At 36.0% G+C, this 26,104-nt stretch overlaps 1 protein-coding gene across 7 annotated transcripts in view; it reads right to left on the bottom strand.

The window, feature by feature from the left end:
- The window catches only part of atp2b3a (ATPase plasma membrane Ca2+ transporting 3a), a 48,913-nt gene extending 27,301 nt beyond the window's left edge, over nucleotides 1–21,612 (bottom strand). For all 7 annotated transcript variants that reach the window (XM_056463944.1, XM_056463946.1, XM_056463945.1 and 4 more), the window contains exons 1-5: nucleotides 21,105–21,612; nucleotides 18,894–19,449; nucleotides 10,592–10,789; nucleotides 8,080–8,337; nucleotides 6,775–6,900 (exon numbers count right to left, since the gene is read on the bottom strand). In XM_056463944.1, the coding sequence (XP_056319919.1) occupies nucleotides 6,775–6,900; nucleotides 8,080–8,337; nucleotides 10,592–10,789; nucleotides 18,894–19,101 (790 nt within the window). In that variant the 5' untranslated portion in view covers nucleotides 19,102–19,449; nucleotides 21,105–21,612. The remainder of the gene's footprint in view (nucleotides 1–6,774; nucleotides 6,901–8,079; nucleotides 8,338–10,591; nucleotides 10,790–18,893; nucleotides 19,450–21,104) is intronic.
- Between the last annotated feature and the right edge of the window lie 4,492 nt (nucleotides 21,613–26,104).

Genomic DNA, 26,104 nt, shown 5'->3' with positions numbered 1-26,104 from the left:
TTTCCCAAGAGATTCAGCGACTACAAATATGAGTATTGGAGTTAGTGTCACTTAGACTTGGCCATTTATAGACCAGCTTTAAGTAACCAAATTACTAAATGTAAATTTATCTATGGCATTACACCAGGGTCATCAATCATTGGTTAAATACATTTAGCCTTTTCTCTGTATCTACACTCTTATGGGATTAAATTTTCTTAATTCCATACACGTTTATGTATTTCATCTGAAAGTGAATGTTTACAAAAGTTAAATAATTGTATTTAATTCATAATCTCCATTTAAAAAAATGGTCTGAGTAAATGCAGTAATACCATGATAACATTCAAAACTTTGATCTGCAACTTCTAATTAACGAATCAACAGACATCACTGTATAAACAAGCAATTATTTCAGCCAATTATGTCTTTACATTCCAATCAATAGCCTGTGCTTTCATTTCATCATTGTCCAATCAATAGTATGAGTCAGAGTTAATGTATTGTTGTGTTTGTTGTTGTGTCTTGCCTCGGCACTCGTCTAATAAAACAATCAAGATTAAGGCTGAAGTCTCCTCCATGGCCTTTTACAGCGTAATACAATTAAACTGAGCCAGATTGCTTCTTTGTGCCTTGCTTCACAGCACATTAATTCTAGCTTTTTTCGCCAGTATTTTGGAGTTGCTTCTCAGTAAAAAAAAAAAAAAAAATTATATATATATAAAAATAAAAGTAAATAGATGCACTGGAAAAACACATTTCCACTTACATTGAATAATTACATCAATCAAAACTAAAAGAGGTTAATGCCTATTATCACTGTTTTCTACAGGAACAAACAAGACAAAATGGCTGATTGTGACAATTATATTTTTGCAGCGTGAATTTCCCTCTTCACAACAGAAGCCTTCAAACATTCCTGTTGAGAAGAGACGTCTCTCCCATAATGACTGAGAAAATAATATGCACCCCTTGATGATTAATTGCGCAAGATGATGAACAACACAAACCTTGTCAATATTAAAACAATGTAATAAGAGAGTTCCATGAAAAATAGACAGCTTGAAAGTAAGGAAATATAAAGTAAGAGAGCTTAACCTGGGCAATGTGGATATCTTATGCTTGCATGAAACGTTTACTCAATCCAGATAAATCAAAGCAGCTTTAACTGAAGTAGCTCCTGCCTTCAAAACAAGTTCTCCCTCAGGCCAACCACCTCCACAATGACCTTCAGAACTGACTGGAACCAATCCAGTTCTACCCTTCAATCTAACATCACATACATCAAGAACATCGGAGTATAAATATATGACATTAGATAATCTGTTGTTGTTTTTTAAGTTGGAAACAAGTATAAGATCGGATATAAGATTTCATAAAATATTTATAATCTATCGATCAGATGATGTCTGTATAAAATGTTCTTGATTACTATTTGAACCCTTGAACAACTTAAAGAAGGATATATTCCTGGGAAAATGGAGAACATGGGTTGAATATATTTCAGATAAAATACCTGATTTTAATGCTAAAAAAAAAAGATGATGCTCAACTGATAGATAAATACAAGATAATGTGCATATATGTATATGGTTATATATATTCACAATGATTTCTGTGCAATGCCTATGTATATAATGAATGTGGTCATTTAAGACTATTCTAAAAGGATTTATATTAAGACACATGCCCTCACCCTGGATGTATATAGTCTTTTAATTTGTTTTATTATTACTTTCTTTGGATTTTTATGCTGTTTTTCTTTTTATAGTTTAACAAAATTGAAGTACTATATATATTTAGTACACTTGGCAATTTTTAAATACAAAAAATATTATAAATAAATAAAATTATTATTGTTAATATACAATTATTATTCTGAATAAATAACAGTAATTAATCCTAAATGTAACTGGAAAACAACGTAAAGACACAACTGGAGTGATGCTAAGATCATTTAAGAATTCTTTCGCATGAATAATAATTTAATCAGAATGAAATTCTATAGACAATTCAATAGAATACAAAAAAAAGGTTTTATAGAATTATCTGTCTTAGACTAGACACATGGCAGAGAATTAGGTTTATTAAGTCTTACCTCCCGGACTCCTCATCCCTCCTTTTAACTTCATACAAACAACCTAGTAGTAGGCATGCTTGGTAAGATCACCATCATATTATTTTTAACTTTAGTTTTGTCGACTTGCAAAACTCACTGCATGCCGACTCCTCTGCATAAAAGGCTGTTACGCCGGTTTCACAGTGCATGAGCGGCACGTGAGCAGAAAGTACTTCTTTCAGAGTGCATGTTAACATCCGGGACTCACCCCGGGAGTAGAGCAGCGCATCAGTGTCCAGCAGGAGTGGTGTGTGAGGTGCGCGGGTATGGTTTTCTGCGGACACGCAGAGATGCATCAGTTTGCTTTTTGATTAAACTACATTGCTTTCACTAGCGTTGGTTTGGTTGCACATAGAGAATAACATCTTTATTCTGGGATTACTGCTCTAAATAAACACACTTTGCATATGAAGTAAATCATATCTCAAATCAAATACTGGGGCACTAGTGATGTTTACGTGCCCCAGTAAATTGGGTCTAGCGACACCCCTGGTCAAAAACAAGTTAGTTGAGAAATTCCTAGAATACCAAGTGAAGAAATTAATTCATTGCAAAGATATAGAAAGTCAGAAGGCAGTCAGGTGACTTTAGACCCATATTTGCATCAAAGGGTTAAAGTGAATTTTCTGCAGTCATTTAACTAGTCGTCAATCTCCTAATGACTATTAGAAATCATTCATCTGTGCTGATTTTACTCTAAAGAAACCTGCTTAATATCATGCTTAATATATTTGAACAAATATGAAGTATTTATTTAAAACCCAAATATTTATGCTCATATTAAATGCAGTTTTGCTGAATAAAAGTATTTCTTCAAAACAAATCCTGCAAACATGCTAATTTAAATGATACTATTAAAACGCATGTTAATTTTTAGCAGTATCAATCACTTCTGATCAATTTAAAGTGTCAATACTGAATAAAACTATTCATTTATTTAAAAGAAACAATAACTGTACTAGGACTGCAAAATATATCGTTTCAGCATCGATATCGCAATGTGTCCACAAAAGTCACATGGCATAGTCATGCAACGTTGAGTTGACTTTGCAGTGTAATTTTTACATTTACATATACAAAACCATAATGCACGCACTGTTAATTTCACTTTTATCTTCACTGTATAGCATGTATCTATGCTTATAATTAGTTTATTACATTGTGTGCATGATTTGTTCCCCTACAGAATCATCCATAATCAAAATAAATGATTTGATAACACTTTAGGAACCAATTCTCATTATTAAATAGTTGCTTATTAGCATGAATGTTATTGAGATGCTTATTAGTAAAGCCTATATTCTGTACAATTGTATTCTACATTCGTAATCCTACCCAATACCTAAACTACCGTAATAACTATGAATAAGGAGGAAAGTAGGAGTTGATTGAAGCAAACGTCAAAATGGTTTGCTAAGAGCGAGAATTTAACTTTAAAATTAAGTGTGACCAACAATTCCAAGTATAAGTATATATAACGAAGTATATCGCAATATATACTGCAGAAAAACAAAACATTGCCATGTCAGACTTTTACAGTAAGTGCAACCCTACAGTGTACTTTTTTTTAATTAATTAATTAATTAATTACTGAAAACACAAGCAGATCTGAACCAGACACTTAATAGCATTAACAATATTCAAACCTTTTTCTGGGCACAAATTAGATTTCATTATTCTTCATTGATGTCAATTGAGTCATACAAGTCCATTCTAATTGCATTACACTTGCATTTTTCACATCAAATATCTAAAAGTATGTTACGCTTCCATAAATTCCCTTTCCGATTTGTCTCCCTGGCTTCATCTTGTTGAGGTCGTGAAGTAGCGGTGCGTGTGTGGCCAAGCAGAGAAACAGATGCTGCTCTGGTAAACTGCCATCATTAGAAAGAAGTGGCAGAGCAGCTCTCTGGAGGACCTAATACAAATCTGAGTCCTCCTCCAGGAAGCAGAGATGAGGGAGGAAGCTGATTAACCTGTTTATCAGACCTCAGGGACATTCTCTCATTAAAGCGCTCAATGAGATTTAGCCCAAGCACTGTACAACCTGAGTGTTAAAAGTATTGACAGAATACTTTGTGAAGTCCCCTTCCCCCTGCCAAACAGCAAATTGGTTCTATTCAGATGGATTGCAACAGTGTCAGCTTAAATGAACTGATATGGGTAATTCGTAAACTGAACGAAGATTTACAGGACCCTACACGCATGATACGAACCATGCAAGGACAGAAAACGGCACCCCAGGGATTAAACATCCTGCTCAGGCAAAATAAACAAGCTGTGCATGTTCAAACCTGCAACGGCTTGGATTTTCAAGCACAATCCTGAATCATCAAATTTATTAAAGTTCACATGAAATGGAAGTTGCTGGGACTTTTATTTCATACGTTGGTTTAATAACAATTGAAACTGAATTCCACATCATTCCCTCATACTTTCCCAAATAAACATGGTTAAGAATTAGTGGAGTAACAGATTACAAATCTCACAGTTCTGATCACATTATGTTTTTTTTAGTCATGAATTGGACCATTTTTCGGATCAACCAAAAAGTGGAAGAGACAAATCGTCACCTTGGAATTATAGGGTTCTATCTGCGTTCTAAATGATTTTGAGATATTGAGCTTCAAAAAAGTGGTGCATTCCATAGCAAACAATATGTGTGTAACATTTGTTTTTTAAATAAAAAGTCTTAAAATGTAAACAACTTACAGAAAACATCCCATATTGTAAATAAGTTGTCATTTAATAAGAATATGTCAATAACTCAATTTTGACACAAATTTCAGATAGAACCTTATAATTCTAAGGAGACAAAATGTAATTTGCTTTCCATTTATTACAAAAACAGTTCTGCAAGAATTTTTTGGTTTTAACAAACAGAACTAAGAAGCTGTAATATTATTAAAAATGAAATGAAGAAATAATCAGCTGAATAAAAATAAATTGTACAATATTTAGTACTGTGAAAAATTCACTGTTACTACTACGGTTGCTGATGACGCTAAATGTAGAAATCTAACATTATAATTTGTACAACCCATAATTTATTTTAAGTCTCATTTTCAATGAATGATTCAGGTATTCACTCCTAAAACTTCATGTTCATTGCTAGATGTGTCATTTTTGAAAAATTATTCAGTGGCATATTTTTGATGGCTGGTTGTTGCCACCTATTGGTTAAATATCGTAAAGGTTCAAGAAACCCTGGAGTACTGGAGTACTAATTTTTTCAGATTTGTGTGTGTTGAGCATCAGTTAAGACAACATTGACACCTCTTAGCTTTAATTGTGGGGAAAACGGGATAATTTTGAGCTTTTGTCAGCTAATTTCATCTTCTGGGTTTAAAATTATTTTTGCGGTGGGATCAAAATCGGTGACGATCTGCAAGTGGAGTGATGACGCGTCAGTTTCTTATCATTATTCATAGCTGAGTTTTCTTATCCTGTGAGAAGACCCTGCTTCTTAATTATTCATGAGAGCACATGCTTTCCGAAGGCAAGGCAGATCTGCCCAATGACCGGGTGAGACTGCGTCTGCACATGGCATGGGTCGTATGTGTTTGTTTCCATGACTCACATAGTTTTTTGCATGTTTTTCCCCGCAATTCTGTCAGGGCCGATACAGCAAAGCTGTTGGTTTGCAGCAAGCATTTTTGTTGGGAGAGCGGTATGAGAATTGGAGAATGGCAGACTTTGTCTTTTATCAGTTGAGTTTGTTACCAAGGCCTTTAAATGCATAAGATTGGTGATTTTAATCTTTTCCGTAAACATCTGTGGTTTTATCTAAACTATAAATCGTTATCCCAGTACTTTTGTGTTATTTGACTGTTTGTAACTTCATAACTAACTCAAAAGACTAAAGACTCAATCTCTTTCTGGATTTTTGTGTTTTTCAAACCCAGATTTGAATCCAGCAATTAATAAACATATGCAAATCACCATCATTTATAATTTGTGTTGCATGGGTGTTGAGATCCCGATCTTTTAATGATTAATTATGCAGCTTACACTCAATGCATTAATGCAGGCTAAACAAGACAGAAATAACCTAATAACACCTTGCCAACACATTAATAACCTAAGAAACCCACCACATCCTGAATAACCTACCACAACTTCTTCCGTCATCATTATATTTTACAGGAAAGCCTCAATGCTTTCATACATGTGATTTGAATGACACAAGAGGCGATCTCTCTGTGATCGTTACAAATTTAGGATTAATCTACAAGTAAAAAAAAAAGGTATTAGTCTAATCCACGGGTCACGTGTGTTCCGAACTGTGGGTTGTGATCCATACGAACCAAAGATCAATCAACCATGATCCCTTACACCCCTATTAAGAATATTGTTATCAACAGAAAAGGACCGCCATTCCCAACACAGAAGCAAATTGTCAGACTTTAATTAAAGATTACCTAAGAAATTCTTTTTCAATTAATTTACTTCCAAATTAACTGTTCACCTAAAGAATTATTAATGTACAAACTAAAATAAACATTGCAAATTTAGATTTCAAAGACATTAAAAAGCAGTACTCAGAATAACTAGAATTATTTACAAGCACACACACACACACAACTCAATTTGAGACCATATGGCCGTCCCAGTCCGCACGACTCCAAGCAAAAACACGCAAACATATGTTGGCTTATATAACCTTTACTCCCTACCTGACAGCAGCATGGGATCCTTGTCAATGGATTTGCGTACGTGATCAGACTCTCCAGTGAGGGAGCTCTCATCGATCTTCAGGTCGTTCCCTTGAATGAGAACACCATCCGCAGGCAGGAGGTCGCCTAGGAGACGCCAGAGTGACAGCAACAGATCAATTACATCTTACCATTGAGTACTACTATCTCTAATGGACAACATGTATATCAATTCAAAGGCCACTTGAAATATGTGTTTCTCTCTGTGTACTGGAATTATTAGGTACAGTATGCGTTTAAAGTGCATAATTTTGAGCTAAATTGTAAGAATTATTTATATATAAAATTAATGCTGGGCAAAAATGTATCAAGATTAAATCGCATCCAAAATAAAAATTGACAACTTGCACTACCTGACAACAGTCTTGTCATCAATCCCAGTTGTAAGAGTAACAAATAATAACTTGACTTCCAGTTGATTACTTGAAAAAGTGTCAGAAGGTAGATTTTTCCGATGAATCATCTGTTGAACTACATGCCAATCATTACAAATACTGCAGAAGAGCTATTGGAACTCGCATGGAACCAAGATTCTCACAGAAATCAGTCAAGTTTGGTGAAGGAAAAATCATGGTTTGGGGTTACATTCAGTATGGGTGCGTGCGAGAGATCTGTAGAGTGTATAACAACATCAACAGCCTGAAGTATCAAGACATTTGTGCTGTCCATTACATTACAAACCACAGGAGAGGGCAAATTCTTTAGCGGGATAGCAATCCTTCTCATACTTCAGCCTCCACATCAAAGATCCTGAAAGCAAAGAAGGTCAAGGTGCTCCAGGATTGGACAGCCCAATCAACAGATATGAACATTATTGAGCATGTCTGGGGTAAGATGAAGGAGGAGGTATTGAAGATGAATCCAAAGAAACTTGATGAACCTTGGGAGTCCTGCAAGAACGCTTTCTTTGCCATTCCAGATGACTTTATTAATAAGTTATTTGAGTCATTGCAGAGATGTATGGATGCAGTCGTCCAAGCTCAAGCTCATGGGAGTCAAACACAATATGAATTCTTTCTGGATCTGATTAATCATAATTAATCTTTGCCCAGCACTAATAAATACACAAATTGATTTTAAATTCATTTTGATTATTTATATAATTTATTTGCTATTTGTATGCATTATGTGTAAAACTTCTACAGATTTTAACATTTTAGCATATTCATGAACCAGATATTTGTTCGGCAATTTGATATACTCTGTTGCATTCCAGATGTTTAAAAAAAGGGACAAGTTGAGGGATAAATTTGAAACTCTACTGACCATATTTGACCTGGGCAATATCCCCCACCACCATCTCAGCCACGGGGATTTGAATGACTGTGCTGTTGCGCACCACAGCGAAGCGTTGCTCCTGTTCTATGCGGCACTGCAAGCCACGAAACTGCTTTTCTTTGCTCCAGTCATTGAAGGCGGTCACCAGCACCACGCAGAGCACCGATAGCAGGATAGCTGCACCCTCGATCCAGTTGGCATTCGCCTCTCCCTCGTCCTCCGCACCTTTACTCACTTCACCACATGCTGGACGGAGAGGAGGATAGAGAACAGTGTTAGAGATGGAAAGGTAAAAATGTGTAGGAGGACAGGGAGTATAAGTGTACACTTGTGATCCTTTATATTCTTTTATCGATCCATCTATCTCTCACTCCATTCCTTCTATTCTTTGCTTTTTTTATCAGTACATCCATCTATACTGGTGCTTAAAACCACATATGAGACAGTTCCTTAAATATATTTAGAAGCTTCAAACTAACATTAAAAGACCTATTTAGAGATAAATATTTTCAAAAACATGCAGTGGTATCAGATGTAGTATTAAAAAAATAAAGAGTTAAATTATTTAATTTAATATGGCTATGGCTTCTCCTGAGCTTAACATCCTTTTAATGAAAAAACGTCTCACAGTATGTTGCTTGGGTCAATTTTTGGTAAAAACACATCATGTGGGTCAGAATGATTGATATTTCTTTTTTGCCAAATATCATTAGAATATTAGTAAATTTACATATACAATTTACATTCATCTCTATATATAAAATATACTCTCAGCGGCCACTTTATTAGCTACACCTTAATAGCACCAGGTTGGACCACTTTTGCCTTCAGAACTGCCTTAATCCTTCATGGCATAGATTCAACAAGGTACTGGAAATATTCCTTTGAGGTTTTGATCCATATTGACATGACAGCATCATGCAGTTGCTGCAGATTTGTCAGCTGCACATCAATGATGCGAATCTCTCGTTCCACCACATCCCAAAGGTGCTCTATTGGATTGAAATTTGGTGACTGTGGAGGCCAATTGAGTACAGTGAACTCATTTTCATGTTCAAGAAACCAGTCTGAGATGATTCACGCTTTATGACATGATGCGTTGTCCTGCTGGAAGTAGCCATCAGTGGTCATAAAGGGATGGACATGGTCAGCAACAATACTCAGGTAGGCTGTGGCATTGACACAATGCTCAATTGATACTAATGGGCTCAAAGTGTGCCAAATAAATACCCCCCACACCATAACACCATCAGCCTGAACTGTTGATACAAGGCAGGATGGATCCATGCTTTCATGTTGTTGACGCCAAATTCTGACCCTACCATCCGAATGTGGCAGCAGAAATCAAAACTCATCAGACCAGACAAAGATTTTCCAATCTTCTATTGTCTACTTTTGGTGAGCCTGTATGAATTGTAGCCTCAGTTTCCTGTTCTTAGCTGACAGGAGTGGCACGCGGTGTGGTCTTATGCTGCTGCAGCCCATCCGCTTCAAGGTTTGTGTTGTGCATTCAGAGATGTTCTTCTGCATACCTCGGTTGTAAAAAGTGGTTATTTGAGTTACTGTTGCCTTTCTATCAGATTGAACCAGTCTGGTCCTTTTCCTCTGATCTCTGGCATCAAGAAGGCAATTGCACCCACAGTACTGCCGCTTACTGGATATTTTCTCTTTTTCGGACCATTCTCCGTAAACCCTACCGATAGTTGTGTGTTAAAAGTAGATCAGCAGTTTCTGAAATACTCAGACCAGCCCGTCTGGCACCAACAATCATGCCACGTTCAAAATCACTTAAACCACCTTTCCTCCCCATTCTGATTCTCAGTTTGAACTGCAGCACATCGTCTTGATCATGTCCACATGCCTAAATGCATTAAGTTGTTGCCATGTAATGGGCTGATTAAAAATTTGAGTTAATGAGAACTTGAATAGGTGTACCTAATAAAGTGACCAGTGAGTGTATGTGAATTTACAACTGTAAATATGTCAAAATATAATTTTTAATTAGTAATGTTCATTTCTAACCACTTAAACAACTTTAAAGACAACATATAGATTTTTGTTTCACCCTCAGATTCCAGAATTGCAAATAGCTACAGGTAAATAGTAGACCAGATATTGTCCAATGCTGACAAATTATTTATGCAGCTTTCAAATGATGTATAAATATCAATTTCTAAACATTTACCCTTGTGACTGGTTTATGGTCACATCTCTTTTAGCATCCACCACACACCAATACACATTAATGGTGTTTATTTCAACTCTGTGGTTAACTCAGGCTGTCTATGCTCAAGCTCTTTCGTATTGGTAATCATTTTGTATTGTTTCTCAGCTAAATCATTCTTGTAGCAATTGAAATAAATATTGCTTCAATATTCTGGTATTATTATATTTGTTCTGTGGACTAATTTAATCTTATTTTTTTATTTTATTTTTAAACATATTTTTTTCTATTATATCTTTTTTTGCTATCATCCTTAGTGTGAGCAGGCCAAATCACCTTCACTGTCCCCTCCTGGCGGCTGGTAAAAGGACAGTCCGAGGGAAATAATGGCCGCTATTTCCAGGATTATGAGGGTAATATCCTGTAGAGCCTCCCACACGAGCTCAAGGAAGGTCTTGGGCTTCTTAGGAGGGATGAAGTTCATTCCAAAAACCTGTCGACGTTTCTCCAGGTCCGCAGGATTGTCCGATAGCCCTTTGGGATGCAAAGACATTATTATCCATCTTATTAACAGAAATTCAGTGACGCAAGAAAGATGGTGCACTGAACAAGCCACATCCTCTACCAGATGTATTTTCAGTTGTTAGGCACCCACATGAAAATATACTACAGTAATTTATAGTAAATACTATTGTGTGTTTTTTTAACCATACTGACACTGACATCTTCAATAGAAATGACAGACTGTGCAATTGGCTAAAATGTGGCTGACATTGTTTCTTAAGTATAGGTTATATACTGCATCAGAAAAAATGATTGAGGTCATGTCCATGTGTTTTGTGATAAGTCGATATATTGATTATTGTGACAGGAAGATCTCAGAGGTTTGGAACGACAGGAGGTTGAACGACATTTTTGGTCGAAACAACTCTTTGATTTTTTTAAATGACTTATAAATAATTCGTCATGCCTTTATTTGTTTCATCAATTAAAAAAAAAAACTGAAATATTGCTTCAATTTAAATTTGCTTCAATTTAAAGTTTAAAAATATGAAAGTAGTCACTCCGAAAACATGTACAGTGCATCCGGAAAGTATTCATAGCGCTCCACTTTTTACCACAGCCTTATTACAAAATAAATTAAATTCAATTATTTCCTCAAAATTCTCCACAAAATACCCCATAAAGACAATGTGAAAAAAAGATTTTTTGAAATTGTTGCAAATTTATAAAAAAATTAAAATAAAAAATGAAAAATCACATGTACATAAGTATTCACAGCCTTTGCCTTTGGAGTTCACCTGTGGTAAATTCAGTTGATTGGACATGATTTGAAATAGCATACACCTGTCTATATAAGGTCCCAGGGTTGACGGTGCATGTCAAAGCACAAACCAAGCATGAAGACAAAGGCATTTGTGCCAAGACAGGATTCATCACCACTCATCACCAGGCTAATACCATCCCTACAGTGAAGCATGGTAGAGGCTTCATCATGCTGTGGGGATGTTTTTCAACAGCAGGAACCGGAATACTAGTCATGATAGACGGAAAGATGAATGCAGCAATGTACAGAGACATCCAGGACAATGACCCAAAGCACACCGCCAAAATATTAATCGAGTGGCTTCACAACAACTCGGTAAATGTCCTAAAGTGGCCCAGCCAAAGCCCAGACCTAAATGCTACTGAACATCTCTGGAGAGATCTTAAAATGGCTGTACAATCGCTTCCCATCTAACCTGATAGAGCTTGAGAGGTACTGCAAAAAGGAATGGGCTAAAATTCCCAAAAACAGGTGTGCCAAGTAGTGATGCACCGATCCTGACACTTGGATCGGATATCGATTTGATACCGCATATTTTTGCTGGATCGGCTATCGGCCAGCTAGTACAGATGCAAATCCGATCTTGCTCGTGCGCTATATTCTGTTTATAAGCCAACTAAGCCATAAAGGTAGCCTATTATATGGCACTAGAACGTTGTCATGTAGACCTACTATATCCTAAATGTTCTGAAGCCATTCTACAGTTTAATGTGAAGCACAGATGAATATTTATGAGGTTAAATTCATGTTCAGTTCAGCGCTTCCCACCGCTTCGCCTGTCAATCATTCTCCATTCATTCACAGTTCAAACTGCTTGTTGCATTTATGACAACAGGAAAAACTTTCTCCAAGAATATTTATTTATGTTAGTTTAAATAATTAGTGGAGAAATGCATTTAGTTTTGCATTAAATGGGTTCATTTTGACCTGCAGCAGGAGTTCATTTCATTGCTGTTTCTACATCATGTTGCGCTGTGTCTGTTAGATTAGATCCCATTCGCAATACTGGAGTAGAAAGGGTTATTACCTGCTCTCCACACACAAAGTAGGCCTACCTGACATGTTTAATTAGAAAAGCCTCAATAATACATTGGACAGATCCTCAACGCACTTATTTATTCTATTTGAGCTGCTTTTTTGCAAATGTCTGCAGATAACGGAGGGCTGCGCGCTTTGTCTCCGATGCATCAATCGCTATCATTCACGTGCAGGCTGCATGCGCAGAGGCGACATGCGCCACTCCGAAAGATTATTCTCACAATGAGTTTGTTCTCCCATCCTTCAGACCGAGTTTATTCTTCTAAGGGATTATACTTTGTGCTGTCAAAGTAGTTGATTAAATTAATAAAAGTATGGAAAATAAGCATTTAATTAATGCTCCACTGTTAGTATTATATTACAAAACCGCTCTCAACATTTTTTATAGAAGTCAATTGTTTAAGGATTATGTCTCACGATTATGACTTATTTCCTCTGTCTCACTTGTGGTTCATGTGCGCGCGCTGCGTGTAATGAAAGACAATGAGTTGACTTTTTGTAAAGTATTGACTACTACATAGCATACATAAATTTTGTTGTTTACATATGATATTGCATTAATTTGCTCATGTTTTTTAAGCTGTAAAATGAAAGCCTCAGCTTGGTGCGAAGTTCATTAATCAAAAATCAAGAAAACTTTGGATTTGTTTGGTAGATTAGGCTATGTAGGCTATTTAAAAAATTATATTATATAAGAACTATTAATAACTGTAATTTTTCAAATGGAAAAAGGTTGGTTTGTTGGTTGAACACTAAATCATCAATAGCCTATTTATTTATGACGCGGCTCCAGGCAGCACAGAGGCGATCAGCATCAGAGCTGGTTTGTCAACTTGTCTGTGTCAAACTGTGACCAGAAATATCCTTCTTTCATTTTGCTTTTTGACAAACTACATCTGTAGGCACATGTGGTTGCACATGTAACTGTTACTGCATGCGCTTTTCCATTCCAAAAACGCGAGGCGCACCTTACTGCCTTTATTGATAAAAAGAAAAAAAAGAAGCACGGTGCTCTTTTTTTTATGTCACTAGGAAACGACTAAATCAGTTGAGCCGTATTGTGCGCAAGTGTTGCTGTCAATGTTGTTATAATTGCAATTTTTAATAGCATTATGATTTTCAAGATTTGTAAAGTCATGCAGCTTCGATACAGTATCGATCGATACTCAGAAATTTGGTATCGAGATCGGATCGGTTCCAAAAAAATGGTATTGGTGCATCTCTAGTGCCAAGCTTGTGGCATCATATTCAAAAGACTTGAGGCTGTAATTGTTGACAAAGGTGCATCAACAAAGTATTGAGCAAATGCTGTGAATACTTCTGTACATGTGATTTTTCAGTTTTTTTTTTTTTAATTTGCAACAATTTCAAAAAATCTTTTTTTTTTTTACATTGTTATTATGGGGTATTGTGTGTAGAATTTTGAGGAAATACATTACCCCTTTTGGAATAAGACTGTAACAAAAAAATGAGGAAAAAGTGAGTGCTATGAATACTTTCTGGATGCACTGTATACTAGCGGAGTCACAAATTAATTTATTAATGGGCTTTTCTCCATGTAAATGCTTTTAAGAACTTCCTGAATGCTCATTAGTCATCGCTCAATTCTTTTAGCACCAATCCCTGACCTCTCAGGGTGACAGGAAGGGAGGGGAGAGTTCATAACAGGAGAACACAGGGCACAGATGGTTAAGTCAGTGTGTTTCGGATGCACCACAGGGTGTGATTTTTGGCAACGAGACCCAGACAGACTGTCACGCTCTCTGCATCCTCACCCTGCCAATCATCCCCTGCTGCCCCTGGCAACCTCTCATCTCCCAACAGAGCTTCCCTTTCACTCACTGCAAAACCTAATTGAGTTACTCCAATGGTTTGTAGGAAATCATTTCCCTAACTCATTCCAATTGCCCCAATTAATTCATTCAGGCACAATATGCTCAAGAGTAATTAAGACAACTAAGATATGCCGGTGCAATCCTCTTTCCACAGACTTGCAGTATTGAAAGGCTTGTCCGGTACATCCAGGCCTTTCTTCTCCTCTTTCATCTCACCATCCATGCCCGTAAGCTTCTCTTTTTGTATCCCTGTCAGAGCTTTTTCAAAGAGCAGCATTAAAGGAGGAGAAAGAGCTTTACAATAAACTTAAAGTAACCTCAACGTGGCTGGCGAATAGCGATACAGGCAGACCGCATGACTTGGTCTGAAAGCAAGTGGTCAGAACAAGATCAATGTGATTATCAGAGCGCAAAGTGGGATCATCTAGCCAGAATAGACACAGCAATAAAAGATTTGGAGAAAAATATTTTTTTACATTCTTTAGTGTTCTTTAACACTAAAATATAAGCCATTTCTGATCAAGGAAAGCATGAAACTGTAGAAATAAAATTGATGGCCAAGCACATCTGCCTATCTGAAGTCTCCTATATTATGCATGAAGATGTATTATGCAACATGCTTTGGCAAAAAAATAGAAGAGCTTTGATAATGTCTTATAATTTTGTGGTACTATTAGAGCTTTAGTTCTATAGTGCAGTTTGAGTGTAAGCTTCTGAGATTCTTGCTATTTTCAGACCAACGCAACCCTAATTTTCTCATTTTGCGCCACTTTCTGGACTCATGGGTGTCCCGCTCTAGAAAGGAGGTGTGTTAAGGCGCATTGTTGCCGCATTGCTATTTTGAGGAACTAAAACAGACTGAGTGCGCTAGTTGTGCGCTTTAAACGCTTACACATTGCTTAATACACACAGGATGTACAGCAATACACAAATATCTTAACAAATGAAAAAAATATTGAAGGATTCAAATATTACAGAAATTATTATTTTCTACATAAAGATAATAAAGCACTGCCTCCATGCCTTCTTCATCTCAGGGGGGCTTTTTTTTCAGTTTATTCATGACAACTTGGTTTTGTATCTTTGTATTATTAGTAGTATTATTTATTATATGCATATTTAGATTTATTTTATTTAAAACAAGCTTAGATTTGTCCACCCGTTGGGTTTTAGACCATATGGGGCATAGGACGTGTGTTTGGATAACTGATATAACTGGATATAATGGTTTTTTTGACCACACTTTGTTATTATTGTTATTGTGACTCATTTATTTGTTTGCTGGAAATTAGAACTGAATTTAGAAATAGTTTTGAAACAAATCTTTGGACTTAAACTAAATTAATTATGTAGGCTAACGGATGTCTTCAGAGAAGTGCGTACAACACCATTTCCTTATACACGAAAGTAAAGGAGTAAAGTAAAGAGTAAAAGTAAAGTGAGGAGGCTGAATGGAGGAGGCTCTTTCTTTATCCTCGCACTCCATATGGTCTGTATAACTGTTTTCTCGCTAGTGAAGCGTTCAGTTTTTCCCCTTACAAAGCAAATGCGCCATGACGTGACGCAACTGTCTCTTAAAGGGAATGGGAGATGAGACTCTGATTGGTTTATTCTCAAAACACACCCATAACTCATAAAGAAAATAAGCATAACCCTGTTAGACCATGCGCCGCGGTGCAAAGCATATTTTTCTGTACTTAAAATAGTAAAAGCGGATTTGGATATGCCTTTGATGCTTTTGCGCCATGCGCTTTAGACTTTGCGTCTAGATCAGGGGTGTCCAAACTACGGCAGTTTTGTGGCGGCCCGTGAGGCTTTTTATAATCATCAATAGAATCTGGCCCGCTATACAAAAATGAACGTAATTCAATAAATAACCACCGAGTGTCGCTATCACATGTCTTCAATTAGGCAGCAGTTCCTGTTATAAAGTAAAACGAACCAAACAAACTGAAGGAAACATATTTGATTATCACGTTTTGGTGAGCCATGGCACAACCAAAAAAAAAAAAGGAAAATCAACAGTGAGTGCTGGAAATTTCAGTCACGTTGGGGCAAAGAATATTTCTTTACAGAGGTCAGCGGGATATGTGTCTGTTTAATTTGCCAGGATTCAGTTGCAGTAATAAAGGAATATAATATTAAAAGACATTATGAAACAAAACATCAGGCTTTCAGCTCTTACACTGGTGCCGAACGGGATCAAAAAGTAAAACAATTAGCAGCTGCTTTTTTCATGCTAATAAAGTACAAGAAAATTCTACGCTGGCTAGTTATGAGGTAGCTCAGCTAATCGCACAGCACAGGAAACCCTTCACTGAAGGAGAATTTATAAAGGAGTTGCAACTGTAATTTGCCCAGAGAAGATTCAAGATTTTAAAAACGTAAGTCTTTCTAGAAACACAGTTGGACGACGGATTAAAATAATTCCATAACACACACACACACATATACATGTGTACACATATACATGTGTACACATACATATACACATATACATACATATATATATATATATATATATATATATATATATATATATATATATATATATATATATATATATATATATATATATATATATATATGCGTGTCTGTGTGTGTGATGTATGTAAAATTTGGCCAGGGACAACGTTTTTTTCCAAAAAAGTTTGGACACCCCTGGTCTAGATCATTAAAATAGAGCCCTATATTTTTATACACTACTATAGAAGATATTATTACCTTCTATATTTCTTATATTTACATTCAAATCTAATATTTCTTATTTCAGTTTTGATACATTAACTTATTTCAGTTAAGCGCTTTGAGGTTTTTCACAGGCTGTCACCATTGTGAACTGTATGCCAAAGCTGAGCGGCCTTTGAATGTAACTTCATACCTATGTTAGGTTAAAAAGCCACTATGCCCTACGTTCAAGTGAAATTTATAATTTGTCTGTTCCCCAGGTTCAAACTGAAATAGGGAAGCGAGATTTTAGTCATGCCTCATCCTGGAATACTCTTCAGTCTGAAAATGGCTGAGCTCATCCCGATTAAATTATTTCACTCTATCCTTTATAACAAACAACAACAGTCCATTTCTCAATGTGTGTGTTTTTAACATATTGTAATGTGGTATGGCTAAATAACCAAACCGTACTTTTATATTATTAACTTATTTTTTTCCATAAGCCTCTTGGCCAGGTCACCCTTTTAAATGAGATCTCGATCTCAATAGGTTTTCTATCTGCTTAAATAAAAAAACATAATAATAATAAAAAATACTTGCAATCATTCAAAAGTTTAAGTTTTTTATGTTATTATCTTAATATCCATTAGTTATTTTTTCTGCTTTGTGTACTTAAGTTATTTCCTTTAAACAATATTTTTAATTTTTATTAATTTACTAACAGCTTGTGTCAGCATTAAAAACTACTGTCAGGATTTTCATTACATTGAAAAAGTGTGGACAGTGTTGATCTTTTTGCAAATGCACCTGTTAGATGTTACAGGAAAATATAGTGAGGATGTCTCTGTATCGGCTCTGTTTATTTGCAACATTATTTGTGGATAACTTGGTAGACTGCATTTATCATAATGAAAATGAGCAGCTGTGTTTTTTTAACTTGCACATTGCCAGTTGATCACTTGCAGAACTTCGAACCCCCATCTACATGTCCGGGTATAAATGAAACATAAAATGTGCTCATATTTACAGCAAATTGTTGAATAAAATGTTACCACCAGTGGGTCTTCAAGGATAGAGCAGATCAAAAGCAGATACAGGTGACTGGCACTTGGTATTATTTTCAAGAAGTCAAAACAAGCCGTTAGTTAGTGAAGCATTGTTAGTGAATATGCAAGAATTCACTCATGAATTTACAAGATTGATTCACTCCAAAAGAAATTCTGTGATCATTTAGGCATCCTCATGTTCATGCAAAACTTTATGACTTTCTGCTACAGACCTCAAAATGGGCAGAACTGGTTGCCCTTTCACATGGAATTACAACAAATATAAACTGAAATGACTTTGAAGCTTTAAAAACTAAATGACAGTACTATGAGCATCGTAATACTGAAACTGTTAGGTCTGATCAGTGAACAACATAAATTTTGATCTGTTCCTGAAACAAAACTATAGTACAGCTAGAGCAGTCCTATATGAATATGTTGGACAAGTCTGATGGACTGGATTTATGACACTTATGCCTCTTCTCCTTTAAAAGCCTCAGACTAGCTACATGGTACACAATATATCAATGCAATTCTCCATTTGTGTTCTCGTCGAGAAACAAAACCAAACAGTTTGAATGACCTGAAAGTGTGTAAATGACAGATTTCTTATAATAGCTCCTTTAATAGCCAAAAGTGTATAGTATGTCTTTAGTATACTTGTGTGATCTTATATAATTTAGCAAGTGATATGGTCACAAAGCTGAACTAGTGATACTCACCATCTGCAGGTGAAGTCTTGAGTCTGTGACAAAGGGTTTCTGTATTAGTGTAGTTCTCCTGGATCTTCTGCAGGGCCTCGGGTCCTCTGAGCTCCATCAGTGAGCACAACTCATCCACCGACACCCCAAAATCCCCCTCTTGGCCTCCCTGGTCCATTCCTGGCTTTTTAGGGTGGAACTCTACTGTGCTATTGCCCAGATCCCCCATGATGCTGTGTTGGTGGTGGAAGACTGGTAGCTTTTTTTAGCAGACGCTATGAGCTAAGAGGTTTTTATATGGGAAAATATGTTTTCTTTTGTCCTATTTGTATTCCTTCTTACCTATTTGTAAGATGTTCTCTGTGTAGTTCTCCATTATGAGACATTATTTGTTTGGGTTTTTCTGTTCTATGGTGTGGTGGCTGGGGTTCCCTTGAAATATCCCCCCATAAAGAAAAAGTCAACAAATAAATTGGTAGCCATTGTCCCAATCCATCTCTATGAAGATCAAATGATGTTACTGATTATTACAAAATAAAGGGGATCTATTGACACAGGAATAAAGTCTGTAAAGAACCTGTAGAACAAAAAAACAAATGATAAAAATGTTAAACATTCATCTCTTAAATTGCTCAAAACATAAAGTAATCAAGCTAACACCTCTTTTAAAATGTTTAAAAGTAGAAAAATATGAATAAATTATTAAATAAATTCAACAAAATACATGTAAATGACAATGCAATTATCATGAAATAAAAATACCTAGACACCAATTTAAGCAACACTGTATGAAATACTAAATATTGTATAGACTAACTCATTATGATTTTAAAATAATATGAAACGCTATTTTATAACAATTATGAAATAGCTGAAATCAAAGAGGCAACCTAAAAATATAAAATCATTAATAAGAATTCGTTAAATTAGGTAAACTTTCTACCCAGGGTCAACTATGACAACTAGCCACGTTAGCCTATTTTCTACTTACAAATTAGTTCACATTTAGTTAGTGTTTACCCTAAAGGTAACGTTTAATATTCGACAAAATAAACAGCTCGAAATGTGAAGGTGGCAGTTTGCTCACCGAGGTGTCACAGGTGTAGGTAGTTTGTGGGAAACAAGTAGCCAATTGTTCATCACTCACACCTACTGCAATGGATTGTTTACATAATATCTGATGGAAACCGAAGACAATTACATCTAAACGCCTTTTGAAATACTCTCTTGATAAAAGTGTACTCCTCTCCCCAACCCATGTACCGCCTTTCGTTTCGACGCAATCTCTGCTGCCTTCCCTCAGAAAGAGACGCCTGCGCATGCGCACATAAACACTTGCCCAATCCCACTGCAGAACAGATTTACGAAGGCAACAGTACCAGCCATCAGGCCTGCAATTTTGGATGACATTACAATCCGCTTGAGCTCTGCGCCTCCATTTCCCTGCGGTGACAGCAAGTTTAGGTCACTAAACATTTAAACCCGTTATCGCCACCTCATATTTGATTCAAAATGAGTGGAAGATTTCTCAACAAACATGCGCTTAATGCGAGATGATGCCCTTTCCTGGTAACCTTCAGGAATCAGATGTTCACCTTGGTCACCACTGTACAGCTGCTCACAGCTTATGGCAGTGCCTGTGGCATGCTGTGTTAGGACTTTGCGGTTAAATCACGTATTAAAAAGTAAGATGTATTAAAAACATCTGATTAAAAGAAGATCCTGCTGACCAGACAGCAAGGTTACCATCCATTACGCTTTTTTCAGTCTACAAAAAAAAACTATGAATTAGTTTTTCCCCACAAATATATCTATAAATTTAAGATTATAGTTAAGTTTACAGCATTATAATAGAAATTCGTATTATTTAAAAAAATGTGAGAGTTATATTAATATATTAATAAAATACTTTAATAGTATAATGAATAATCATTATATTAGCATCTTTCATAACTTTATGATACTGATTATGTATAATTACTTTATTTGAATGACATTTAAAAAAAACAATTGTTGATCAATCAGTAATACTTCAATGATATGTATCATATTGCTGCATAAATCTGCTGGGCATGCCGCAAACTATTAGCATTTCCATTTGATGCATATCTGCCATTATCATAATAATAAATTACTTATATTAACAGACATTAAAACCGCAAGAAACAAACAAACACAACGCAAAACACCACACTTGTTAACATCTATCCACGAATAAAAATATCCACTCACCGCGCAGGCCATGTTCCAAGGACATTTGACGTGGAGTCGGAAAAAAAAGGCAGCAAAAAATCGCAATGATATCCAGTGATTTATCCTCAAATCATGCCCATCATGTAGATAAAAATAATGAAAGTCACATCATTTGACCTTTACGCTTTTCCAAATGCGCATCGGTGCAGAATAGGAATCAAATGACGGGAGCAGGAGGCAGCAGACGGCGGTGAGCACTTCATCTTCTGCGGACGGAAACCTGAATGATGCAGATGAGATTGTACCATGTCCGCATTAATTAATCGGTTGAAAACGGCGTGTTGTGCTGTCGGGGACGTAAAGGAGGGTCGTTTTGGTCACATCGTTGCTGTTATTTTTGGCGCTGTTAGACAGAGTGATGGGTGAAGGAGAGATGTGGGGTCTACATGCTGATGATGATGCCCGTTTGACGCGCATCTCGCGGTGATGGCAGCGGCGGCAGCAGCGGCAGCATCCCAGCGCTGGAGGACGGCAGATGGGGGAGGGGCGGCCGAATAACCGTCGCGCTCCGGGCCTCCCTCTCTCTCTGCAATCCCTTTTCCTGGTATAACGCGAGAAATACTATGGTGAAGGCTTGCTTTTTAATATTCATAACCCAGGAATTTTACCTCAAGGTAACCACGCAAGGTAACAACGCGACGTCAGCGCGAATAATCAATATTCATAAGCACGTCACTCGCCATTGGGAGGTTGTCAAGAGAGGTTAGCACGATACGCTTAATATTCACAAAGAAGCACTCAGCATTGGAGGATTAGCATGGGGCGTCAGCGCGAGTCTATTAATATGCATGAGCTAGGTTTTAGTCATCAGTCACTAATTTGAGCACCAGACTAATAAAATGTGCATGTAGGCATCATAGAATAGCCTTACACGACAGGATTTGAGGGATATTTAAGTTTTATTTATAAAAAAAATAATAACAATTAACACTAAATTGGGAGAAAATGTCAAGCACTACTACATACAAACCAAACATTCTTAATAATTCAACATAAAAAAAAAAAAAACATAAGATATTGCTTGTAGAAATTGTTCTTTAAGTCATTCACCTATGTAGCTCTCTCTCTCTCTCTCTCTCTCTCAAATTCGGCTGGCCTTCTGAGCATTAATGATAAAGTGAGTGCTCATGCAGTCTGCCCCCTTTAGCTCCATTAATAAAACATCCCTAACAAAGGTTTTGAGAAAGAGAGAGAGCTTTGATTTAATTAATATTAATTTCGATTTCAAAGAAGCCTACTTTATTGTTGTGATTGTTGTGCAGTACAATATTGCCTAAAACGTCAACACCGACAAACACCTCAGTTAGATTTTTTAGCTTTTATATAAAATGTACATTTGTTAAACAAGGAGAGACAAACAATACATATTTGGCCATTATTTTTTACCTAAATTCTTTCAATGCTTTATGTTATGAATGTTAGATGCACCAATTTGTTTTATAAAGCTAAAGTATGCTGAGATAAATTGTAAATATAGTGAAATCAATATGAACCATAAAGCTAGGCCTGATGTTTTAAAATGTACAGTAAAATTTTGCTGCTTGTTCAAACTACTTATTTTAAATGAGTTAAAATAACACAATTCTTAAGTTTTTTGGGGGGACAACTTAATTGTTTCATGTTCAATACACCTAAATTTGCAAAAAACGATTCGTTTAATTTAATCGATTTGTGTTGTGACAACATGAAGGATTTGTGTGGAACCCAGCATTTTTTACAGTGTATACATGCTATTTGTATGCCCAATATGTCGTAAACATGAAAAACATCAACACATTCGTTTAGGAATAGCATTCATTCATTCATTCATTCATTCATTCATTCATTCATTCATTTCCTTTTTGGCTTAGCCATTTTATTAATTTGGGGTCGCCACAGTGGAATAAACCGCCAACTTATCCAGCATATGTTTTACACAGCGGATGCCCTTCCAGTTGCAACCCATCACTGGGAAACACCCATGCACTCTCATACCCAACGAACAATTTAGCCTACCCAATTTACCTATAGCGCATGTCTTTGGACTTGTGGGGAAACCAGAGAAAACTCCACACAGAAATGCTATCTGACCCAGCCGAGGCTCGAACCAGAGACCTTCTTGCTGTGAGGCAACATAGAAATAACATGAACCACATAAGTGTTGTCATATTTTCACAAAAAAAATATGACAAGATTTGAGGCGGATGGCGTTTTTGTGTTTTGCTGTATTTGGTAATATTACTAAACAAAAGTATTCAAGTTGACACCTTTAAAATGTTTAAAAGTAGAAAAATATGAATTAACAAATTATTAAATGAACAAATTCAACAAAATACATGTAAATGACAATGCAATTATCATGAAATAAAAATACCTAGACACCAATTTAAGCAATACTGTATGAAATACTAAATATTGTATAGACTAATTCATTAGGATTTTAAAATAAATAATATGAAACGCTATTTTATAACAATTATTAAATAGCTGAAATCAAAGAGGCAACCTAAAAATATAAAATCATTAATAAGAATTCGTTAAATTCAGTAAACTCTCTACAGGGGTCAACTGAGACAACTAGCCACGTTAGCCTATCTTCTACCTAAAAATTAGCTAATATTTAGTTAATGTTTACCATAAAGGTAACGTTTAAAAGCCAACAAAATAAACATCTCGAAATGTGAAGGTGGCAGTTTGCTCACCGAGGTGTCACAGGTGTAGGTAGTTTGTGGGAAACAAGTAGCCAATTGTTCATCACTCACACCTACTGCAATGGATTGTTTACATAATACCTGATGGAAACCGAGGACAATTACATCTAAACGCCTTTTGAAATACTCTTTCGCCACAGCGGAATGAACCGCCGATTTATCCAGCATATGTTTTACACAGCGGATGCCCTTCCAGCTGCAACCCATCACTGGGAAACACCCATGCACTCTCACCCACACTCATACCAAGGGCCAGACAGAATCTGCGGACATTTTGTGATATTTCTGCGGAAAATTTTGTTACAATTCCGTGAATTTATGCGTAATGATTTTGGGAGTATCATAACTAAGAACTTAATACATGAAATAAAAAAATAATACCTTTAAACATTTATTTAATGTTTACAATGCAAATCCAATTAATTCCACTTTATTTAGTAAACAAAGCAAGTCTCTCATATAATATCTCTACTAAAAAACTGAAAATATTACTTAAAAAATTGTATTGTAAATAAATCATATGAATATTTTACAATTAGTCAATATTATTACTGAAATTAAACCATGTCTTTGGACTTGTGGGGGAAACAGGAGCACCTGGAGAAAACTCACGCAAACATGGGGAGAACATGCAAACTCCACACAGAAATGCCAACTGACCCAGTCGAGGCTCGAACCACACTTGCTGTGAGGCGACATAGGAATAAAATGTGCTTAAATCAGTACATTTATGAGTTTAAATTTGGCATAAAATGAAAGCTGTCCTTTTCCCCTCTGTTGTTACTGTTACTGTAAACTTTATTGTCCCCTTTTGGGGTGATTTGTCCTGCAGCGTAATAGATTTACAACACATATCACACCACACACTTAGGACGTACATTAAACGACATTAATATTACTAAAAACAGCAACTCTTCCCATTCAAATTCAGCAAATCAATCGCACAAGGAACAAATTAAATTTTAAATCTGTTGGTCCTTGCCAAAGGGACCCTATACCAAGATCCTGAAGGAAGCATTTGAAATGAATCAAAAAGAGGATGGGATGTATCAGAATGAATCTGATGGGCTTTCTTTACCACCTGGATTTCATACAAATAGGATAACCCTGGCACTTTTACCCCAAATAATTTACTGCAGGAATGTAAAACCTTAGAAAACTGAGTTCTTCTGTTTTACTTTTAAAGAAGCAAACCAGCAAATCAATGAAAAGTGACACATCGTGACACATCTGATTGAAACAGTTTCTGGAAAGAAAACAAAATGTAGGGCAGTGCATGATTTCATCCTTTGGGAACCGACTGAATCATTGGGATATGGGAATTGAGTGTCACTAACAAAATGGAGAAAGATCTGAATACCAGTTTGCCCTCAATTACTGTCCACCTGAAATACCATAAATGTTTTCAGATGTCTAGTGATGACAAGAATAAGAAGCTAAACTTTACAGATGGAATCATATAATATTCATTCAACGCTAAAGGCAATCCATGGTTATGGCATTTGATAAAAGATTATAGGGCAAATAAATTTTTACAAATAATCATGAAATGCACAGATACATTGTTTATAATGAACACAACTCTACACACATAAAATGAACAAAAGTGCGTTTAGATTTTTTGCCAACTGACCTTTGTGATGATTCTGTAAAAGACAAACTCCACCTTCTTTAATTTGATCGGTTTTATTTAGGGATTGAAATTTTAGTATTGACCAAAATTTTGCTATCTGGGATGTGTCTTTTATTGTGATGTGCAAGTTATACACATTACGAATGGTGGTTTCAGCCCTGTGATAATTACATAAGATTAAAAAAAAGTTTTGTGTGTGTGTGTGTGTGTGTGCAAGTTTTCTGTTTAAAAAAGCAGATTCTAACAATATTAGCCCCTCTACTGGAGAGGATTTTCATTGCATCCTGTTTTCAGCAGGGCTACATGCTTTCTAAAGCTAGTCATTGCCATTTTCTAACATAAATATTGAATATTGGAGCCTCACTGTACTGAAACTTTGTAAAACAGGCAGTTGAGTTTATCCAGGATTTAATTTCTTTCTAAGAAGATTGCCTGGGTTCCGAATAACAGATATTCATAACTGCACTAATTTTTTTTGGAACACTTTCATTTTGGTTCTATGCCTCTTTTGTTCCATACTTGTTCTCAAATCCCTGTTTTAATAAGTCAAATTAAGGTTTTAACAATGGTGGAATGTGCTGTATATGCCTCTCCCACTTTCTTTCCTCCACCAAACACATGATTCAGATCAAGCCCCCCCTTTGAGGCTAAGCTAA

The sequence above is a fragment of the Danio aesculapii genome, chromosome 8 (assembly GCF_903798145.1).
Source record: "Danio aesculapii chromosome 8, fDanAes4.1, whole genome shotgun sequence".
Taxonomy (NCBI): domain Eukaryota; kingdom Metazoa; phylum Chordata; class Actinopteri; order Cypriniformes; family Danionidae; genus Danio; species Danio aesculapii.
The sequence above is the reverse complement of the archived record's forward strand: the minus strand, read 5'-3'. Positions and strand labels throughout refer to the sequence as shown.